The sequence below is a fragment of the Chenopodium quinoa genome, unplaced genomic scaffold (assembly GCF_001683475.1).
Source record: "Chenopodium quinoa cultivar QQ74 unplaced genomic scaffold, ASM168347v1, whole genome shotgun sequence".
Classification (NCBI taxonomy): Eukaryota; Viridiplantae; Streptophyta; class Magnoliopsida; order Caryophyllales; family Amaranthaceae; genus Chenopodium; species Chenopodium quinoa.
In genome coordinates, this window is record NW_018742810.1 from 852,039 (window position 1) to 868,467 (window position 16,429).

Genomic DNA, 16,429 nt, shown 5'->3' on the forward strand with positions numbered 1-16,429 from the left:
TTTTTTTTTTTTTTTTTTTTTTTTTTTTTTTTTTTTTTTTTTTTTTTTTTTTAAGAGCATCAATTTAGACAACACGTAATTATAGAAATTTAAATTAGTACTCCCTCCGGTCCTTTTATTTTTGCCTCACTTGCTATTTTTTGGGTCAAATTTTGAAAATTTTGATTATAAATCACCGTTAATCTATAAAAGATAATATAGTTATGAGTGGTCTTGTTAGATTCGTCTCATTGTATACTTTATTTTTTATGTTTTTATAATTTTTACGTGTATGAAAATAAAAATATAGACATTTTAAAATGCGTTTTAGAGATCATGCACAATCAAATAAGGTAAAAAAAATAAGAACAGAGAAAGTAGTACATAGAATAATGAAGGATATGAGCGGAGAAAAATAATATACTTAGTAGTACTCAAGAAAGTATATGGTTGTTTACCACGAGAAGAGAGAATTGTAATTCACAAAAACCAATAATTATTGACACACCACTAAACAACAATGGAATATCAAATAATCTTGAATTATCTATATGCTCCAAAACTCTAGTTATCGGAAATCTTCTTTTAAATTCTAATCGTCCTTTTCTTTTTGTCAAGAAATGTTAATCATCCTTGAGTGAACGATTGGAAAAAAAAAAAAGCAGTTTAATAATTAGAAGTTGTTAGCCAAAAAAAAAAAAAAAAAAAAAAAAAAAAAAAGTTGATGATTGAAGAACACAAGAGGTCCCTTCACTCCAAGAACCAAAAAGATGATGGTAAACCTCAGCTCCTAGTTCATGCTCACCCTCTAATGGTTGCAAACTTTTGTGCACCTTCAATGGGTATTCATGAACTAGCAGCTGTAGCATGTTACCTCCATTCATTCTTTTCAGTTTTGGAGGAAGAGGGCTCTTATACAGACCATCAGATCATTCCATCTCCAAATATAGAAGAATCATACGACAAATACATATACATGAGATGTTTTCTTTTTGAATCTTTATTTTTCTTTATCAAGACCATGTATCGAAAGTATATATACTCGTAATTTATGAAGATTTTCATTAAGTGCTATGTATCACTTTGAGATATGGTCATCATATCCATTACTTTTTGGTAGACAAAAGAAGAATCCTCTATTACGATAGGAAATCCCGGGTGATAAATGATCCTAAATACGTATACTTCACTACAACAGTTTAATACAATTAGTAGGTATTAGGGTGGTTTGATATACTGTTGAGACACGAGAGGTGGTTTTTATTTATCGACGGATGACTTGTTACAAAATCAAGGGGGGAAATGTTGCACATCTCACACACTTTTGTCTATTGAGTGATGAAATAGTGCTGATTATCCTCCTTGGCAATTTGGCATTACCCTGACTGCCTGACATATCAAAGAAATGATTTTTGGTCATCCAAAAAAGAAAAAAAAAATGATACTCTGTTAACATGTAGCTGGATTGCAAGAGAAATTAGCAGCTGTACTTCGGAAAATTAAAAGAATGTCATGTTTCAAGATCATACATAAACTGATCTTTACAGCAACAGAGAGATAATCATCGTTCATAACAAATAATTTCACATATTGTTAGCACTGTCTCAATACAATAATCGAATTTGGAACAGTATCCTGCACACCGTTATCAACAAAAGATATATCCATTCTGAACACTAATGCTGAGTGCCTGAGCATGGGTGGAATGTAGTGAGAATTGATGAAGGTACCAAGTTATGCTACTTGAGTTCTTTCGACATGATGCACACACACGGGCTCAAGAATGCATATTCCTTATCGTCTGATACCCAAATTGATACATAGAACACTCCATGAAGCCTCTTAGAAAGAATGTGAAATTGAAGTTAACTGAGTTTTGCTTGATCTCATGCAGGTTCATGAAGTCCCACCATGTGTCCATCGAGACAACGTAATGCTGCAATCTGCATAAGACACCAGATTAAGAAATAAAAAAACATGTTGAAGATAAATGAGGATAATTTATTGCATTGACAAGCACACAGTACAGCCAACAATAGGGAACATATATCTTTTCTGGATTTTAGCAGTTGGGGATTTGCACGATAAAGCAACTGAGGCTTATAATCCATGGCATTATGCTGGTAAAGAAGAGAATTGAAAGTAAATTATTAACAGCATTTCATCAGTATCAAGTTCTGGCTAACACGCCCAATGTTACTCTTGGACTCCTCAACTATTGTTGGTAGACACTGGTACGTATCCAAGTATAAGACTTTGTAATATATAAAATATCCTATGATTTTAGTCTAACATTAAAGTGTAACATGAGAGTTATGTGACAAATTTATGTCAAAATTCAAAATTTTGAGAATTCGACATGATTACATGAGGTAGAGGAATCAGAGTAACATAAAGCAGTGCAGTCAGTTCTTGGTCAGTTACTATCGCAACAAGCTGATATCTAAAGCAGATCATCACACATCTGACATAAAATAGAACTAAATACTCCAATAGTGTGATATTTGGTTGATGTAGCATTTAGCACACAGAAACCAGATATCAAACGAGTAATCATATATATTCAGAAAGCTAGAAAGAGCAATGGTTCTAAGGAAATAAGTACTAACCTTTCCATGGATTTCATGTTTGATTGGGCCATCTAGCTCTGCTCCCAGTTCCATTAATTTCATGACTGTACTGTTAATGTCTGTCACTGTAAAGGACAGGAGCGAAGAGTATTGCTTCTGGACGACATGGTCACTGCAAACACAGAAAAGTTAAGACATGGATTACGAGTTACAAACTTTACCACATGTCACATTCAGAATTTGTTTTTATCGGAAGGATTCTCTTCATTGAGAAATGTTCTTAATGACATGGAACACTAAAGAAGAATTTCAACTAAATTACTATCATATATTGGATGTGTAACAACTAATGATGCTCTGATCAGTTATCACATCTATAAATCCATTCAACCACAGTTCTCCATCGAAGATAATGCATTGATGAATGATAACTGCCTATAAGGGAATGATGATTGTTTCATTAATAAATTCTGACCTCGTGTTATTGTGTTACCTAATTTGTGGTATGAGAATGGGTATGGGAAAGCAATTCGTCCCCTAGTTTTGTTAAATTAGTCCAAAAGTGTGATTTAGTTAACACTACTCTGAACTTAATCAAACATTTGAAGCATAAAATTTACAGCAACATCTAGTGATTTAGTGTTTGTTGCTCAAGAACCAAACAATCTGCCTCTCATATGCTAATACAAATTACACAATTCTGATATCAAACATTGGAGACAATCTAACTGCATACATCTCAAATAATCGAATTCTTCAACGCAGGCTTAGCAAAGTCGAAAACCCCAGTCAATCTAACTGAATCACACCCTAGTCCAATAAGGCAATAAAAAGAAGGCAACTTCATCAATAAATTTTACCAAATTTTGAAAATTGAAACAAGAGAACTAACAATATTGACTTTCTTGCTGCAAATCGTTTATTGGGGTTCTTCTCATTTAATCTAATTGAAACCTTATCAAGAACAAATAATATAAATTACAATGATCAAATTGAACGTAATTAAGCCATTAGAACAAAGAAGAAAGCCCTTAATAATCACCCAAATGCAATCAATCAAAAACCCAATAAATTTAGTCTGAATTCTGATGCAATTTCACAGCAAAATTGAGGGAAATCAGTCAAAGTTCTAAACTTTCTGGGTAATGACGTTATAACCATTGAAATTCAATCAAAAACAGCAAAAATTAAGGAAGAAAAGAAAGAAGGAAACCTGGAAGAGTGTAAGAGAGCAAGCTTGAAGGAGTCAGAGCTAAGTTCGGCCCAACGAGGAGTGCAGACATTAATGGTGAAACCCAAACCATCGGAGTAGAATTTGGCAGCTCTGGGTACATCCTTGTGCATCTGCATCACCCATTTGAACACCGCTCCTCCCATCTTTCCCACCGAACGAACCAATTATATTTGAGAGATTTCAAGGGTTTTGCATTGTTTTTTAAGACTCGGTTTCTTGTCAACTTATTTCGTCTAATTTTAATAGGTCTAGTACGGGTTTTGGACTAGTTTTTTCGGTCTTGTCTTGTTTCCGAGTCTAATTATCAAATTTTCGGTTTTTGGTTTGATTACGTTTTTGACCCGTGAACAACCCTATTTAGTGATATGGTTAGAACTAGAGAAGAGCATACATTCATAATTGATCGATTTTATCTTTCATTACACGTATTTATTTACAAACATTAGATAATTTCATTTTTTACAATGAGAATATGAAGAAAAAAAACACTAGAACTTTTATTCAAATCCAACAACCACATTGCATCAAACTGTGATGAGGCAGATTAATGGTTCTACACAGAAAAATACTAGCCAAGACTTGAATTTCATCACAGCTTATTATAGCCTCTTAATATCAGTATGTATAATGGATTTATCCTTGTGCAGCTTTCAGTGTGTTGCCAATGTCGATGACAAAACGATACCTAACATCTGCTTTGAGTAGACGATCCATGGCCATGTTAACATATTCCACTGGAACAACCTCAATGTCTGCTTTAATATCATGCTTAGCAGCAAAATCGATCATTTCCTGTGTCTCTTTCATGCTTCCGGCACAACTTCCAGCTACGATCTTCCTACCTGTCAAATACAACCACAAAAACCAATCATGTATTTCTGTTACATAACAATTCATTAGCTGAAACTTGATCATGCATACCCATAAGCAGAGGGATGATTGGCAACTCAAGAGGTTTGCCTGGAGCCCCAACCATGATCAACTTTCCCTGAGTCTTCAGCAGACCAATCAATGGTAAGAGAGGATGAGTTGCCGAAACTGTATCAATTATGCCATCCATTGTCCCCACAGAAGCCTATACAAATACAACGTACAAGTAACTCAGGTAAATATTGACACAAAAAAGTTGAATCAAGTATGCATACATGTGATGAAAGTTACCTGCAGTTGCTGAGGGTCGTGGCTAACCAGAAATGAATCAGCGCCAAGACGATTGGTAGCTTCCTCCTTTTTGTTAGGTGAGGTGCTAATGACCGTGACCTTAGCACCAAATGCCTTGGCGAATTTCACAGCCATGTGTCCTAGACCACCAAGGCCAACAACGCCAACATGGAGTCCAGGAATGTCAAGCCCAAAGTACTTTAAAGGGCTGTAGACAGTGATGCCAGCACATAGAAGAGGGGCAGTGGCATCGAGTGCCATGTTCTCAGGAATGCGAACAGCAAAATGCTCATCTACCACTATTATATCAGAGTAGCCTCCATATGTAGGGGTGCCATCGAAGTAAGTGGATCCATATGTTAAGATCATTTCGGGACAGTAATTCTCAAGATGATCGCCACAACTATCACACGAACGACAGGAACCAACCATGGTTCCTACCCCAACTTTGTCCCCTACTTTGAATTTTGTTACCTTGCTTCCAGTAGTAATAACTGTTCCTACCATCTCATGTCTACAATCAATGAAAGCAGGATCCAGTTAGATGCCTTGTCTTGTTATCAACCTGTTCTTTAGTGTATAGTGGTGTAGTTCCCGGTTTCTTCCAAAAGAATAAGAAAGAACTATGATATGCTTGTATCAAATTACTACAAATAGGAAATGCATAACTAGATCATATTCATCATAATTACAGCTATATGCATTCATATCTAAATAAATCTGCAACTATCCCTCATGGAGCAAAAGTTAGATTTAGAGATCGTATAAGAATGCAACAATCATACCCGGGGATAAGTGGATACTTGGACATTCCATGATCATTTTTAACAAAGTGAAGATCAGTGTGACAAATACCACAATACAATATTTTGACAGTGATATCAATTTCTCCATTGGCCCTGAACCAAATATTAATCTTACATTAGTTACGTAAGCTCAACAGATTATAAGAAGTTCAATCTAAAATGAAAAAGGGTAAACACGCAAAAAAAACCAAAATATTACAACCTTCTAGAAAAATCAAAGGGAGAAAGGATGCCTGATGAATCACGAGCTGCCCATCCATAAGCCTGTTGTTGTTGCTGATCAACTACAGATTCATATATGCTAGACATTATATATACTTGTACAAAGTATAATACTCCGTAAAATTAGTAAAATCTCAAAATTATTGAAAATTTCAAGTCACAATGTAGCATCTCAGGCGAAGTTCCCCTATTATAAGAGGAATACCTTGTGATTGATTGATGAACAAGTAAAACTTTCAATAGCAGTAGTACCAGCACTAGTCAAAAACCAAAAAAGCCTTCATAAGTGAGTAAGTGATAACGTTATCATCAAGGATATAATATGTCATACATGACGGAGTCTTTATACCTAAACACAGGCAATATAATATGTCATACATGACGGAGTCTTTATACCTAAACACAGGCAATACCGCCATAGCCCATGGTATGAAGGTGTGCTTGTCTAACATATGGACATAACACAAAACAATCAGTCAAAAGTGGATTCATTAGGCTAACTTTTGGCTGTTAACAAATATACAGTAGACACACATTCAACTAGTAGAATTGAGTATTTAATTAGTCTTTGTTTTGGAGTATATAAAAATCAAAAAGTTAGAATAATTGCTTGTAAAATTAACAGTGTACATAACATACACAGAACAGAACTTTAGTCTTATAATCATAACTAAAGAAAAACCTCATTGGCATCTAGTTGACCCAGTTCAAAGATCCCTGCCAATTGATGCAGAGAAGACGCTTTGTGTTGGATCAAAGGACATTCCTTGAAACACAAAGTCGTAGCTATATTTTTTTCCAATGCTTCAGCTGCAACACTTGTTCAGCTTTTAAGAAGTGATAGCAAAAGACAGTTCAATGAAATTCAGACTCAAATTCATCTCAAATTCTCTCTATTTTCCATCAATATTGTTACAACTACGTTGATTGTTTATTTTTGAGTCTTACTCAGGCCAACTAACAAAGAAAAGACAGGTGGTGCCTTGCCCGAATCTTTTCTCCTTTGTAGTTTGTTCACAGGATGAAGATTTGTGTTATAACTTTCTTGCCAAAGTGTTACACATTCTTCTGCCAGTATCCTCCCAAATATTCACAATGCAGACTTTCCTCCAGAGAATTATAATCATTTGTCGTCAATCTGAATTTCATTAACCCGATCATCAGCCAGCAGAGAGGAAGAAGATGATAACAGAACCTTGCTTGTTAAGTTGCACCTTTGGAAACCTTTGATTGTATGTTTCGCCCTTCCACCCTTGCTTCTAGAAGCCTAGCCTTCAACGTGTTTTGCTTACTGCTCCTAGGCCATATTGAAGAAGACTCAGAGATTTCATGGTCTTGTGAAAGGATTTTGGATTCCCAATTCTTCACAGGACTAGCAAGATCTGCTAACAAGAAATGATTATCTGGTAATTCACTCTCTGGATGAATTCTCTCTCCCTCTATTGATGAAGAGTTATTCCTCAATAAATTATCAGGCATACGATTTGAATTCCCTGCCCGATTTCCAAATCGTTTACTCCTCCTTTCAAGTAAACCTTCTTCTGTTACAGCCTCTTGGTTATCGTTCAGGGTGTGTCCATTACTAAACGTCATCCGAGCCATGTGTTTCTCAAACCGTGCTTGCAAGCTAGATAAACTACGGCCATTATTACTTAACTCTTGACATTCACCATTTCTCTTTGTTGCATCTTTCTTCTGTATTTCTTCAAGACCCCTTTCTTCAGAAGAATTACCAACAGTTTTTGTGTGAACCCCATTGGAATACACTCCGCCAAAAGTTTTCGTCAATTCAAAACAATTTGACTCACTATCAGTAGAGTCATTTTCATCCTCTTCGTCAACATTTTGAGGAGCACTTGTAGCCTCATTCAATGGGAATGACTCCAATGACTGACGGCGAAAACCACTACTCTTGGAACTTTTGTTATGAAAGTCAACATCTTCTCTTGATTCCAAAGTTCGCCTAGCTTTTAAGAAGGTTTCTATTTCAGGCCTAAGCTTGTCCACGATCATGCACTTTTCTTCCATATCCTTGCGCATTTCTTCTGTTAGCTTCATCTGTACCCGTTCATCCAACCAAGCCTCTGAAATATGGAGAACAAGGCTATCAACATGTCCTCTGTGAACCTGCTCCTTCTCACTCCTGAATTTCTGAGACCTAAGCTCTTGCTCATAGTCTCTTATTCCCATAGTAAACTCATCGCATAAGTCCTCCAGGAGGATACGTGCTCTTCTCTCCTTTTCTAGTTCTTTCAAAGCCTTAGAGAAGGAAGATTTCAAGTCAGAAACCTCTCTGGCCATCTTGCGATGCAAACTCTCAGAACGCTTTCTAAGTTTTCTCTCATCTTCTAGTTCTTGTCTCACTGATTGCAATGCAGACTGCATTCTGTCTTGCTCCATGTTTCTTTTGACATGTTTATGCTCCGTAACTTGCTTCATCAGCTCATCTATCACCTGCCTGTCCTTTTGTTTCTCACGCAGCAGGTCTTTCATTCTTGTTCGTGCATTGTCCAACTCTGTTTTCATAGCCTTCAATAGTGACACGTTCGATGTGTGCTGCTCTTCAAGGCACCAGATGCGGTTGAGAACTTTGAGCAACTCAGTAGATGTTTTAAGGCTGTTACTGGGATCACCCATTCTCCCCTTGAAATCTAGAGAACTGCTAGGAGTAGCAGCAGGATTGTATTGCGTTACCTGTTCAATAAACAAGACAGTGTATTTAAGAAAAATTGACTTACCTAAAAAACTAGTACTACAAAAGATATCCAGTACTTGGGTAATCAGGCGGGGGAATTAAAAAAAACAAAAACAGAAACAAAACAAAAAAACAAAATCTGAAGAACATCTCAATCTTGCAGAAACAACACTTCAGCAACAGATCAAGAGTGCTATGAAGGGCATATTATCTTCAGCTTATATTTACTTGAGTAAACATCAGTTCAATACTCAGGAGGGTTCAGCTTCAACCCAATCGAAAATCAGTCCAATTCGGTGTACATTCACTACTTCAGTTAGGTCAGTTTAGATCAGAAAATGTCATTTCATATGAAGAAACCATACAGTTTATGGTAGAGAGCTGGAGATAATATTAGTATTAAAATTGGAAGATTGTCACAGGAAACTTGATCAGACAGCTAGCTTGATATAAACACTAACAACAGTTCCTACCATGCTTTTTGATCATCTACATGTTTTTTGCTCTTGTATATGTATGAACAGCATCAAGATGCCATGTTTTTCTCAAACTATTAATGTTAGGATAGAGAAAATAATACAGGTATGTATACCAGTGTTATGTGAGCACTGATTGCTCTCAAGCTTAGTTATAACCAAATTGTCCTTGTCTTTGCACAAATGCAAATCAGATCATACAATTGGATAATAAGCAAAATTCTTAGTAGCATAAGAATATAAAAATGCCAATTTCTTCGCACACACCAAGGGACGAGCGTATTTACCTCCATAGAACTGCTATAACTTGGAGGAGACACTGGTTGAATTTCACGGCCATTCCTGTTCACTGCTCGATGGTTTCGCAAAAGCGATGCTGCTATATTCCTGTGGAAGCTTCCAGCACTTACAGGCTGAAATAAGCACGAAAAGAAACTCATGAGCCGGTCAATTAAACAGACTGGCAGAAACCTCCCAAAAATATACAGGCATCTAGGCCATGATGTAATTGGAAACTTGGATTTAGGAATTCATTTAATGTCACGAGTTGATCATGGTAAAAAAACTGCAAGGCAAGTCATATGCATTGTCCTGATGACTCAATCTGCAAACTCAATGCAACCATGATGGGCCAAATCAATTTTGAGATTTATTCTTACCAAGCTTCGTACTTCCAAGGATAAGGCGATTAAGCAACCAAGAAGAAGGTAGAGATTCTAAGGCAAGGTACAAAAGAAATCTTCACACCAGAAAAGGCTATAGATGATCTTTATTTAGAGAGAAAAGGGTGCTTCTTGATGATAAAGGGAATGAGTCATGAGTTTACAAAAAAGTCATGATGATTCTCTACACAACACATATCCCTTATCACCTTGTGTATCTTCATGTAAAATCCCTCTAATTATATCTAGCAAGAGATAATATAAGTCACTGAATGACAAATTAATAAGTCAAAACTTAGATTGATGTGAAACAAAGCGTGCGGGTCAAGTCTAGGTAGAGGCAATGCATGTGCTCGAGCAAGCGTTTGGGCCGTTTGGCTGTACTTCTTTCTGTCTCCAGAAACATGCCTGCAGCATACAGCCATACAGAAATACAAGATGCAACACCCTATCTAGGAAGAAGCACAGCCATTCCCAGATACAAGCTTGCAGCATACAGCCATACAAGATACAGTTCCCTATCTCAGCAGAAGCACAGCCGGCTATTAATGCTTCTTCCTGTCTCAAAAAACATAGTTGCAGCACACAAGATACAGTCCCTACAATGTTTCCTTTTATCCTAACTTTATACAGGAAATTGTTCCCTTCTTTTTACTAGCATCTTTGCAGCATTTAACTCTCATTCTCCCAAATTCTTACACATAAGAAGCTGAAATTTCAGTGACATAGATGTTGCAACAATTTTTTTAAAACTTTTTTTTTTTAAATTGATTTGGTTGATCTAGAATGAAATTGATTAAACCACTTGCATTGACATCTCAACAGAATTTCCAATAACAGATGAACTGGCTTACAGTACAGAAAAGATTGAAGTTAAGGAAGCATATATGCAAAAGGGTTTAAACATCAAACAAGAAAATTCACAAAAACAACCAAACCCAGAAAAATCAGCAAGAAACAACAGAAACCCAGAAAACAAAAAATTAAAAAAATAATAATAATGAAGCAAAAATTACCTGTTCATGAGAAGCATCATCAGGTGGGTCCTCCAAAACAGTATGAATCTGCAAACCCTTATTTTTCAGAGCTTTATTATGATTATGATGATGGCGGCTCATTTTAGCAAGAGAATTAAGATGTGGTAAAACTTCCCACAAATTTGCACCCAATTGTCTTGCCGTAACAGATGAACTACTCCCACAATTATAATTATTATTATTATTAGTATGAACAATATTAGAAAGATTTGATTTTTCTTCTTGTTCTACTACTACTTCTTGTTGTTCTTCTTCTTCTAATTGTTGTTTAAGTTGAAAATTGGGCTCAAATTTCCAAGTAGGAGGTGGAGTAGTATTCCCCCCTCCTCTGCTTTTCCCCACCAATCTTCCGCGTTGTTTCAACTTTAATCCCAGGAATTCCTCCTTTTCTTTACCCCCTTTTTCTCTCTCCATTTTCTTCTTCTTTTTATTCTTAAACTTGCAATTTTTCAAACTTCTGTTTCTCTTTCTTCTTCCATTTTTTTTACACTGTCAAGAACAAATAAAAAAGCGATCTTGATTCAATCTCAATTTTTCATACTACTTGAAGCTTTAATTGTAGTGTACTGAAGTAGGCAAGTAGTGTCTAGTTTGTAGAGAGTAGAATAATAGGAAGAGGCTAAAAAAGCTAACTTTAACTTTATAATTTCTACCATGGGTGAAAAAACTTGCGTGCCGTGAAATGTTTGAAGTTTGAACTCTACAAATGTAGGTAATGTTTTGGTGTAGATTGGTTATTGGATTTGGGATTATTCTTTCTCGTACAATGGAAAGAGGGTGATTCCACAATTCGATAACATTAATCATGATTTCATAATCTTTAATACGGAGTAGTACAAAATATGAGTAATATGTATCCCTCCAACTTAAAATGGTACTCGTATATTGTAAACTAACATAGCAATGTTATTTCTTCCTGTTAAAAAAAAAAATTCTATGATATGAATTTTTATAATACAAAGTAACAAATTTACTTGGCACATAAGTTTAAATAGGTACTCCGTACTTTGTAATATTACAACTTTAAACGCATAGATATAAATATAAAATTTATAAGGATGATTTTATGAGAGATATGGTAAGAATAGTTTCAAACAAGATCTTGTAAAAGGTGGATGATTTTCAATTTTGTTACAAACCAGCAGTTATAGTAGTGTGTGTAATTTATCATATTATGACTCCAAATTTTGCAATAATTTCCTATTTCAAATCAATATACAATGTATTTATTTTCCTATGTAACATTACAAATTGTATATGATATCGTGAACATTTAGCTTATATTAGAATTTTTTGTGTATAAGAAGATATACAAGTATATGATCTTGTGAACTGTTTAGTATTTAAAATTATTTGTATTTATTGTTTTAGGTCAAGGGTTTAGGGGTAAGATGTCTTGTAAATAAGACTACAAAGTAATATGATGTGTAAAATGTAAACTATTATATTTTGCTATATACTGTATTGTTAAAATATTTTGTGTATAATAAGAAATATATATGATATTGTGAATGGTTTTATTTTTTGAAAGTTATATATTTATACTTCTTGTTTTAGGTCAAGGGTTTAGGGGTAAGATGTCTCTATAAAAACGATGTGTAAAATGTAAAAATTATTTGTGTGACATACCTCTTAATTTTATCTCACAAAGGGGAAATTTGTTTTCAATATTTAGAGGTTATAAGTCTTATAACTGTGAAAAATGTCCGAATATGTATTTTTGTTAGCCATAGTGCTCGTATGTCTAGTGCTTCTACCAATGATTTTGCCACCACTGCCGTCGCCGCCGGTGATATTCCTCTTAGTTCCTATTGTTATCTTTGGATTGCTATTGTTTGTGGCTTTCTCTACATGAAATATTACTATCCAAGACTCTATGCCTAAGTTCAAGTATACCCAAACTTGAACTAATGTTTCTTTGGAAATAACTAGTTGGTGTATATTATGCCAATTTATTGAATAATATATAAAATTTGCATTTATTTGTAATTCTTTTGTTATTACTTTTCGTATTGCGTGTTTAAATGTGTTTTCTTCGTATCATTCTTAATTAATATATTTTGACACTTTAAAGACACTCCATTATATTATTATGGAATGAAAACCCTCCCAAACTTAATACCTCAAACGCTACACAATCACTTAGGGAAATAATCTTAGATAAATCGTATTATATTATTCGCATATAAGTCCAAGGCTTACAATTTTTAATGGATTTATCTAAATATGTTACTCCATATATATAGTCCATACTCTATTAACCATTATAGCTTTATAAAGCTTCCAAAATAAAAGGCCAGTGCAACATTGTATGCATTTCTCTCAATAAATCCTTATATGCGACATTTTAATAGATAATTGACATCAATTTCCACAAATCGATACTATGAAGATTTGCATATACAAAGAAAGCTAGATAATCATATCGATATGATTCTCTAAAATATAATTTACCCAATGTAGAAGATTTTATTTATTTATTCCGTATTTAGTTTAATTGTATTGCTGATTCCAAATCGCAATTATGATGGTATAGTAAAAATCTCCAACTAGCATTATTTGTAATCAGCAGGTTTATAGATTATAGTTTGAATTATGGGATTTCATTGGAATACTTGTAACCTTTAGGGGCCCTAGCCATCAACTTCAGTTTAGAACTTCTTTCGAATTATTATGATTATTATTTATTTTGCATGGGATAAGACATATCATGTACGGAGTAGTTTCAAAAATATAAAATAATGTGAATCGGATCTAGTCATAGACAACTCATAAATAATTGTATTATGTTTATTCATGGACAAGTTATATATGCCAGTATTTAAACAAAAAGGGAATTATGACTTAGTACATTACGGTTTAACATATAACGAACTACTATTAGTAATTACTCCGTAAACTAAAAGGGAAAAGGAGGATGAAGTTACTTATTTAGATATACTTCGTATACTCTCTCAAATCTATTAGTCGTCCTTTTGATCAAAATCATAGGAGTACCTTCTTTGTTTCTAAAATATTGTTCAATTTAACTCTGATTAGAAAAGCCAAGACTTTATGTGCAATCCATGTCACTGAAACATGTGATAAACAATTGGAATGTAAAAAGGTAAAACTCAAATGTAACATCCTCACCGAAATTTTTACTGCTTGTTCTGTTGTTCATAATTCAGAAACTCACACATGCATCACAGGTACTCCGTAATAAGGTTGAGTCATCTATAAGTGATTGTACATAAGTGGGCCCCAATCGTTGGTACAGCTGTAAGTTCAGGGGAAAAAACAATTAATTTCACCACATTTTAATGTCAGAAAAGACAACACTTTGGACTCCATTAATATACACTACAACGTCTACAAAGTATACTACAAGATGAATGTTTGTGGTCCAAAATTTCTTTACTCGTAATTTGTTGATGGGTTTATAGTACTCTTTTGCAGTTTCCTATAAAGAACAAACATAAAGATTATGAAGTTATTTTGATGACTAAGTTAGGCTCACATAAATACTCTTAACAATAGATTAATATTCATATAGCTCTTGATATTATAGGTCAAGAATAATCAATACGATGACCTAATGCATGCTAACATCCATCCTCCATCTTCATTTCGTTCTTCTAAACTATCTCCTACTTGTACGGATATATTGGTGAATGTAATTATACTCATTACTATACACGTGCCATCACGCATGCCTACAATTATATTACTAAAAATGTATTACCTGATTAATTAATCTAGCATGCATGCATTGTCTTTATAATAGTAAATACAATATACTCCCTCCGTTCCATAATATTTGGAACGTTGGGATAGACACATAGTTTAAAAAAACTACAAGTTACAAGTAAATCCATCTAAAACATTTGTTTATTATATAAAAGATTTTCTTTTGTATTTTTATATTGTAAGAAAAAAACAAGTGGGGGTGGAAGTGGAGTAGGTGAGGTGAGAGAAAATGTGGAAAAATATTTTTTTATAGGGTCCCATTTCATATTTAGTAACTTGTCAATTATTGTGGGACAGACAAAAATGAGAATTGTATCAAATATTTTGGAACGGAGGGAGTAATATGTTTTATAATGATTATAACACTTCCTATATGTAGTAATTAAGTTTATTTTAGTTTATGTTAAAGTTATTGTTTCAACTATCTGACCCTTTCGACAAATATACAAGTTTCAGAGATTTATTTATTAGGAAGCTAACAATGCAACTAATTGGATCCTTATAAAATTATACCGTTTTTTTTTTCTTTTCTTTCTTGAGTGGCCAATTTAATGTCTTAATCGATCACCCATCTCGTCAAGAGTTTTCCATGTATTTAAACTTGCATTTGGGAACTAGTAGTGTCTCTCATTTTAGTGGTTGCCTTGTCTTGTGTTTTCAATAGACTCGCATTAAATTGTGAATCACTTCTCTTCACTAATATCACAGCATGTATGATAGCATAAGTTGTACTGTGGGCCATTGGGCCCACAAAATGAAAACCCATATACTTACAGTTAGGCAGGCTGGCATCATGGACCGTTGGTATCTCTTACCGTTGAGAGGAGAAGCGGGGCCCACAAATAAATTATACGTAGCCCATATATTTGGGCAACCCATCCTTTCCCGGTTTCACCTATAAACTGCATGATGTTCATGTTGTACGTACCAGTAAAAGCATACCGTAATAAATTCCATTTTTTAAACAACGTTTTTTAAGTGTAGCCAATCATAACCCTTGACTGATCGGGTAACTCCTGACCAACCGAGTAACCTCTGACCAATCAAGTAACTCCTGATTGATTAAATAATCTTTGCCAAGTTATCTTGAGCACATATGACTTTTTTTTTTTTTTTTGGGAAAAAATTGTTTTTTTAATTAAATGTGTGAACTCAATTTAAAAAATAATAATAAATAATAGTGTTATTCTTTTATTTATTTATTTATTTATTTATTTTTTTGGTATTTCTACATTTCTTAAATATTCCAATTTGATTTGTATCATATATATCCTGTCAATAAAAAAGATTTGTATCATATATACTCCGTTTATTATTGCTATTAAAGTATAAACATAAGCACGGCAGCCGCAGCTTCTGAGTCTGAATTATTTACTCTCTAGGTCTTCCAAACACATTTATGTTAGAATTTGTTATATACACCCGGATGTACCGTATACCTAAGTAACCTAAGGTTAGTGTTTGCTCTTCATTTGATGATTAAATAAAAAGCAATCATCAAAATGAGAACAAAATACTCATGGGTGTATATAACACCCGGGTGTATATAACAAGCTCTCCATTTATGGTGTGTTCTATTCACCTGATTTTCACTTATTTGAAGTGAACTTAACTTATCTGAACTTATTTGGATTTAACTTAACTTATACTCATATATCTTAACTTATTAAAACTTATTTTAGCTGTAATTTAAACTTTGACAACCCTTATCAGAACTTATTTTTTCCACTAAACTAAATTGAACTTATCTTAACTTATTAAACCTGTGAAAATAAGGTAAATAGAACAACCCTTAGAGAAAGAGAATATGGAGGAAAACTCATCATCATCAATATCATCATCATCAACAACAATTAAT

At 34.1% G+C, this 16,429-nt stretch overlaps 3 protein-coding genes across 3 annotated transcripts; all 3 read right to left on the reverse strand.

The window, feature by feature from the left end:
• Positions 1-1,492: 1,492 nt before the first annotated feature.
• LOC110725203 lies at positions 1,493-4,007 on the reverse strand. The gene is made up of 3 exons (XM_021904686.1): positions 3,763-4,007; positions 2,589-2,721; positions 1,493-1,922 (listed from the first exon to the last, which is right to left on the reverse strand). Exons 1-3 carry the CDS (start codon positions 3,924-3,926, stop codon positions 1,866-1,868), a joined length of 354 nt encoding a protein of 117 aa, XP_021760378.1. The 5' UTR covers positions 3,927-4,007; the 3' UTR covers positions 1,493-1,865.
• Positions 4,008-4,195: 188 nt separating this feature from the next.
• On the reverse strand, positions 4,196-6,454 carry LOC110725202 (probable mannitol dehydrogenase). Its single transcript, XM_021904685.1, has 5 exons — positions 5,953-6,454; positions 5,730-5,843; positions 4,945-5,458; positions 4,705-4,858; positions 4,196-4,625 (listed from the first exon to the last, which is right to left on the reverse strand). Exons 1-5 carry the CDS (start codon positions 6,057-6,059, stop codon positions 4,417-4,419), a joined length of 1,098 nt encoding a protein of 365 aa, XP_021760377.1. The 5' UTR covers positions 6,060-6,454; the 3' UTR covers positions 4,196-4,416.
• A 101-nt stretch (positions 6,455-6,555) lies between these two features.
• Positions 6,556-11,741, reverse strand: LOC110725201 (uncharacterized protein At5g41620-like). Its single transcript, XM_021904684.1, has 3 exons — positions 10,822-11,741; positions 9,431-9,556; positions 6,556-8,666 (listed from the first exon to the last, which is right to left on the reverse strand). The coding sequence occupies exons 1-3, from the start codon at positions 11,254-11,256 to the stop codon at positions 7,176-7,178; spliced, it is 2,052 nt and encodes a 683-aa protein (XP_021760376.1). The 5' UTR covers positions 11,257-11,741; the 3' UTR covers positions 6,556-7,175.
• Between the last annotated feature and the right edge of the window lie 4,688 nt (positions 11,742-16,429).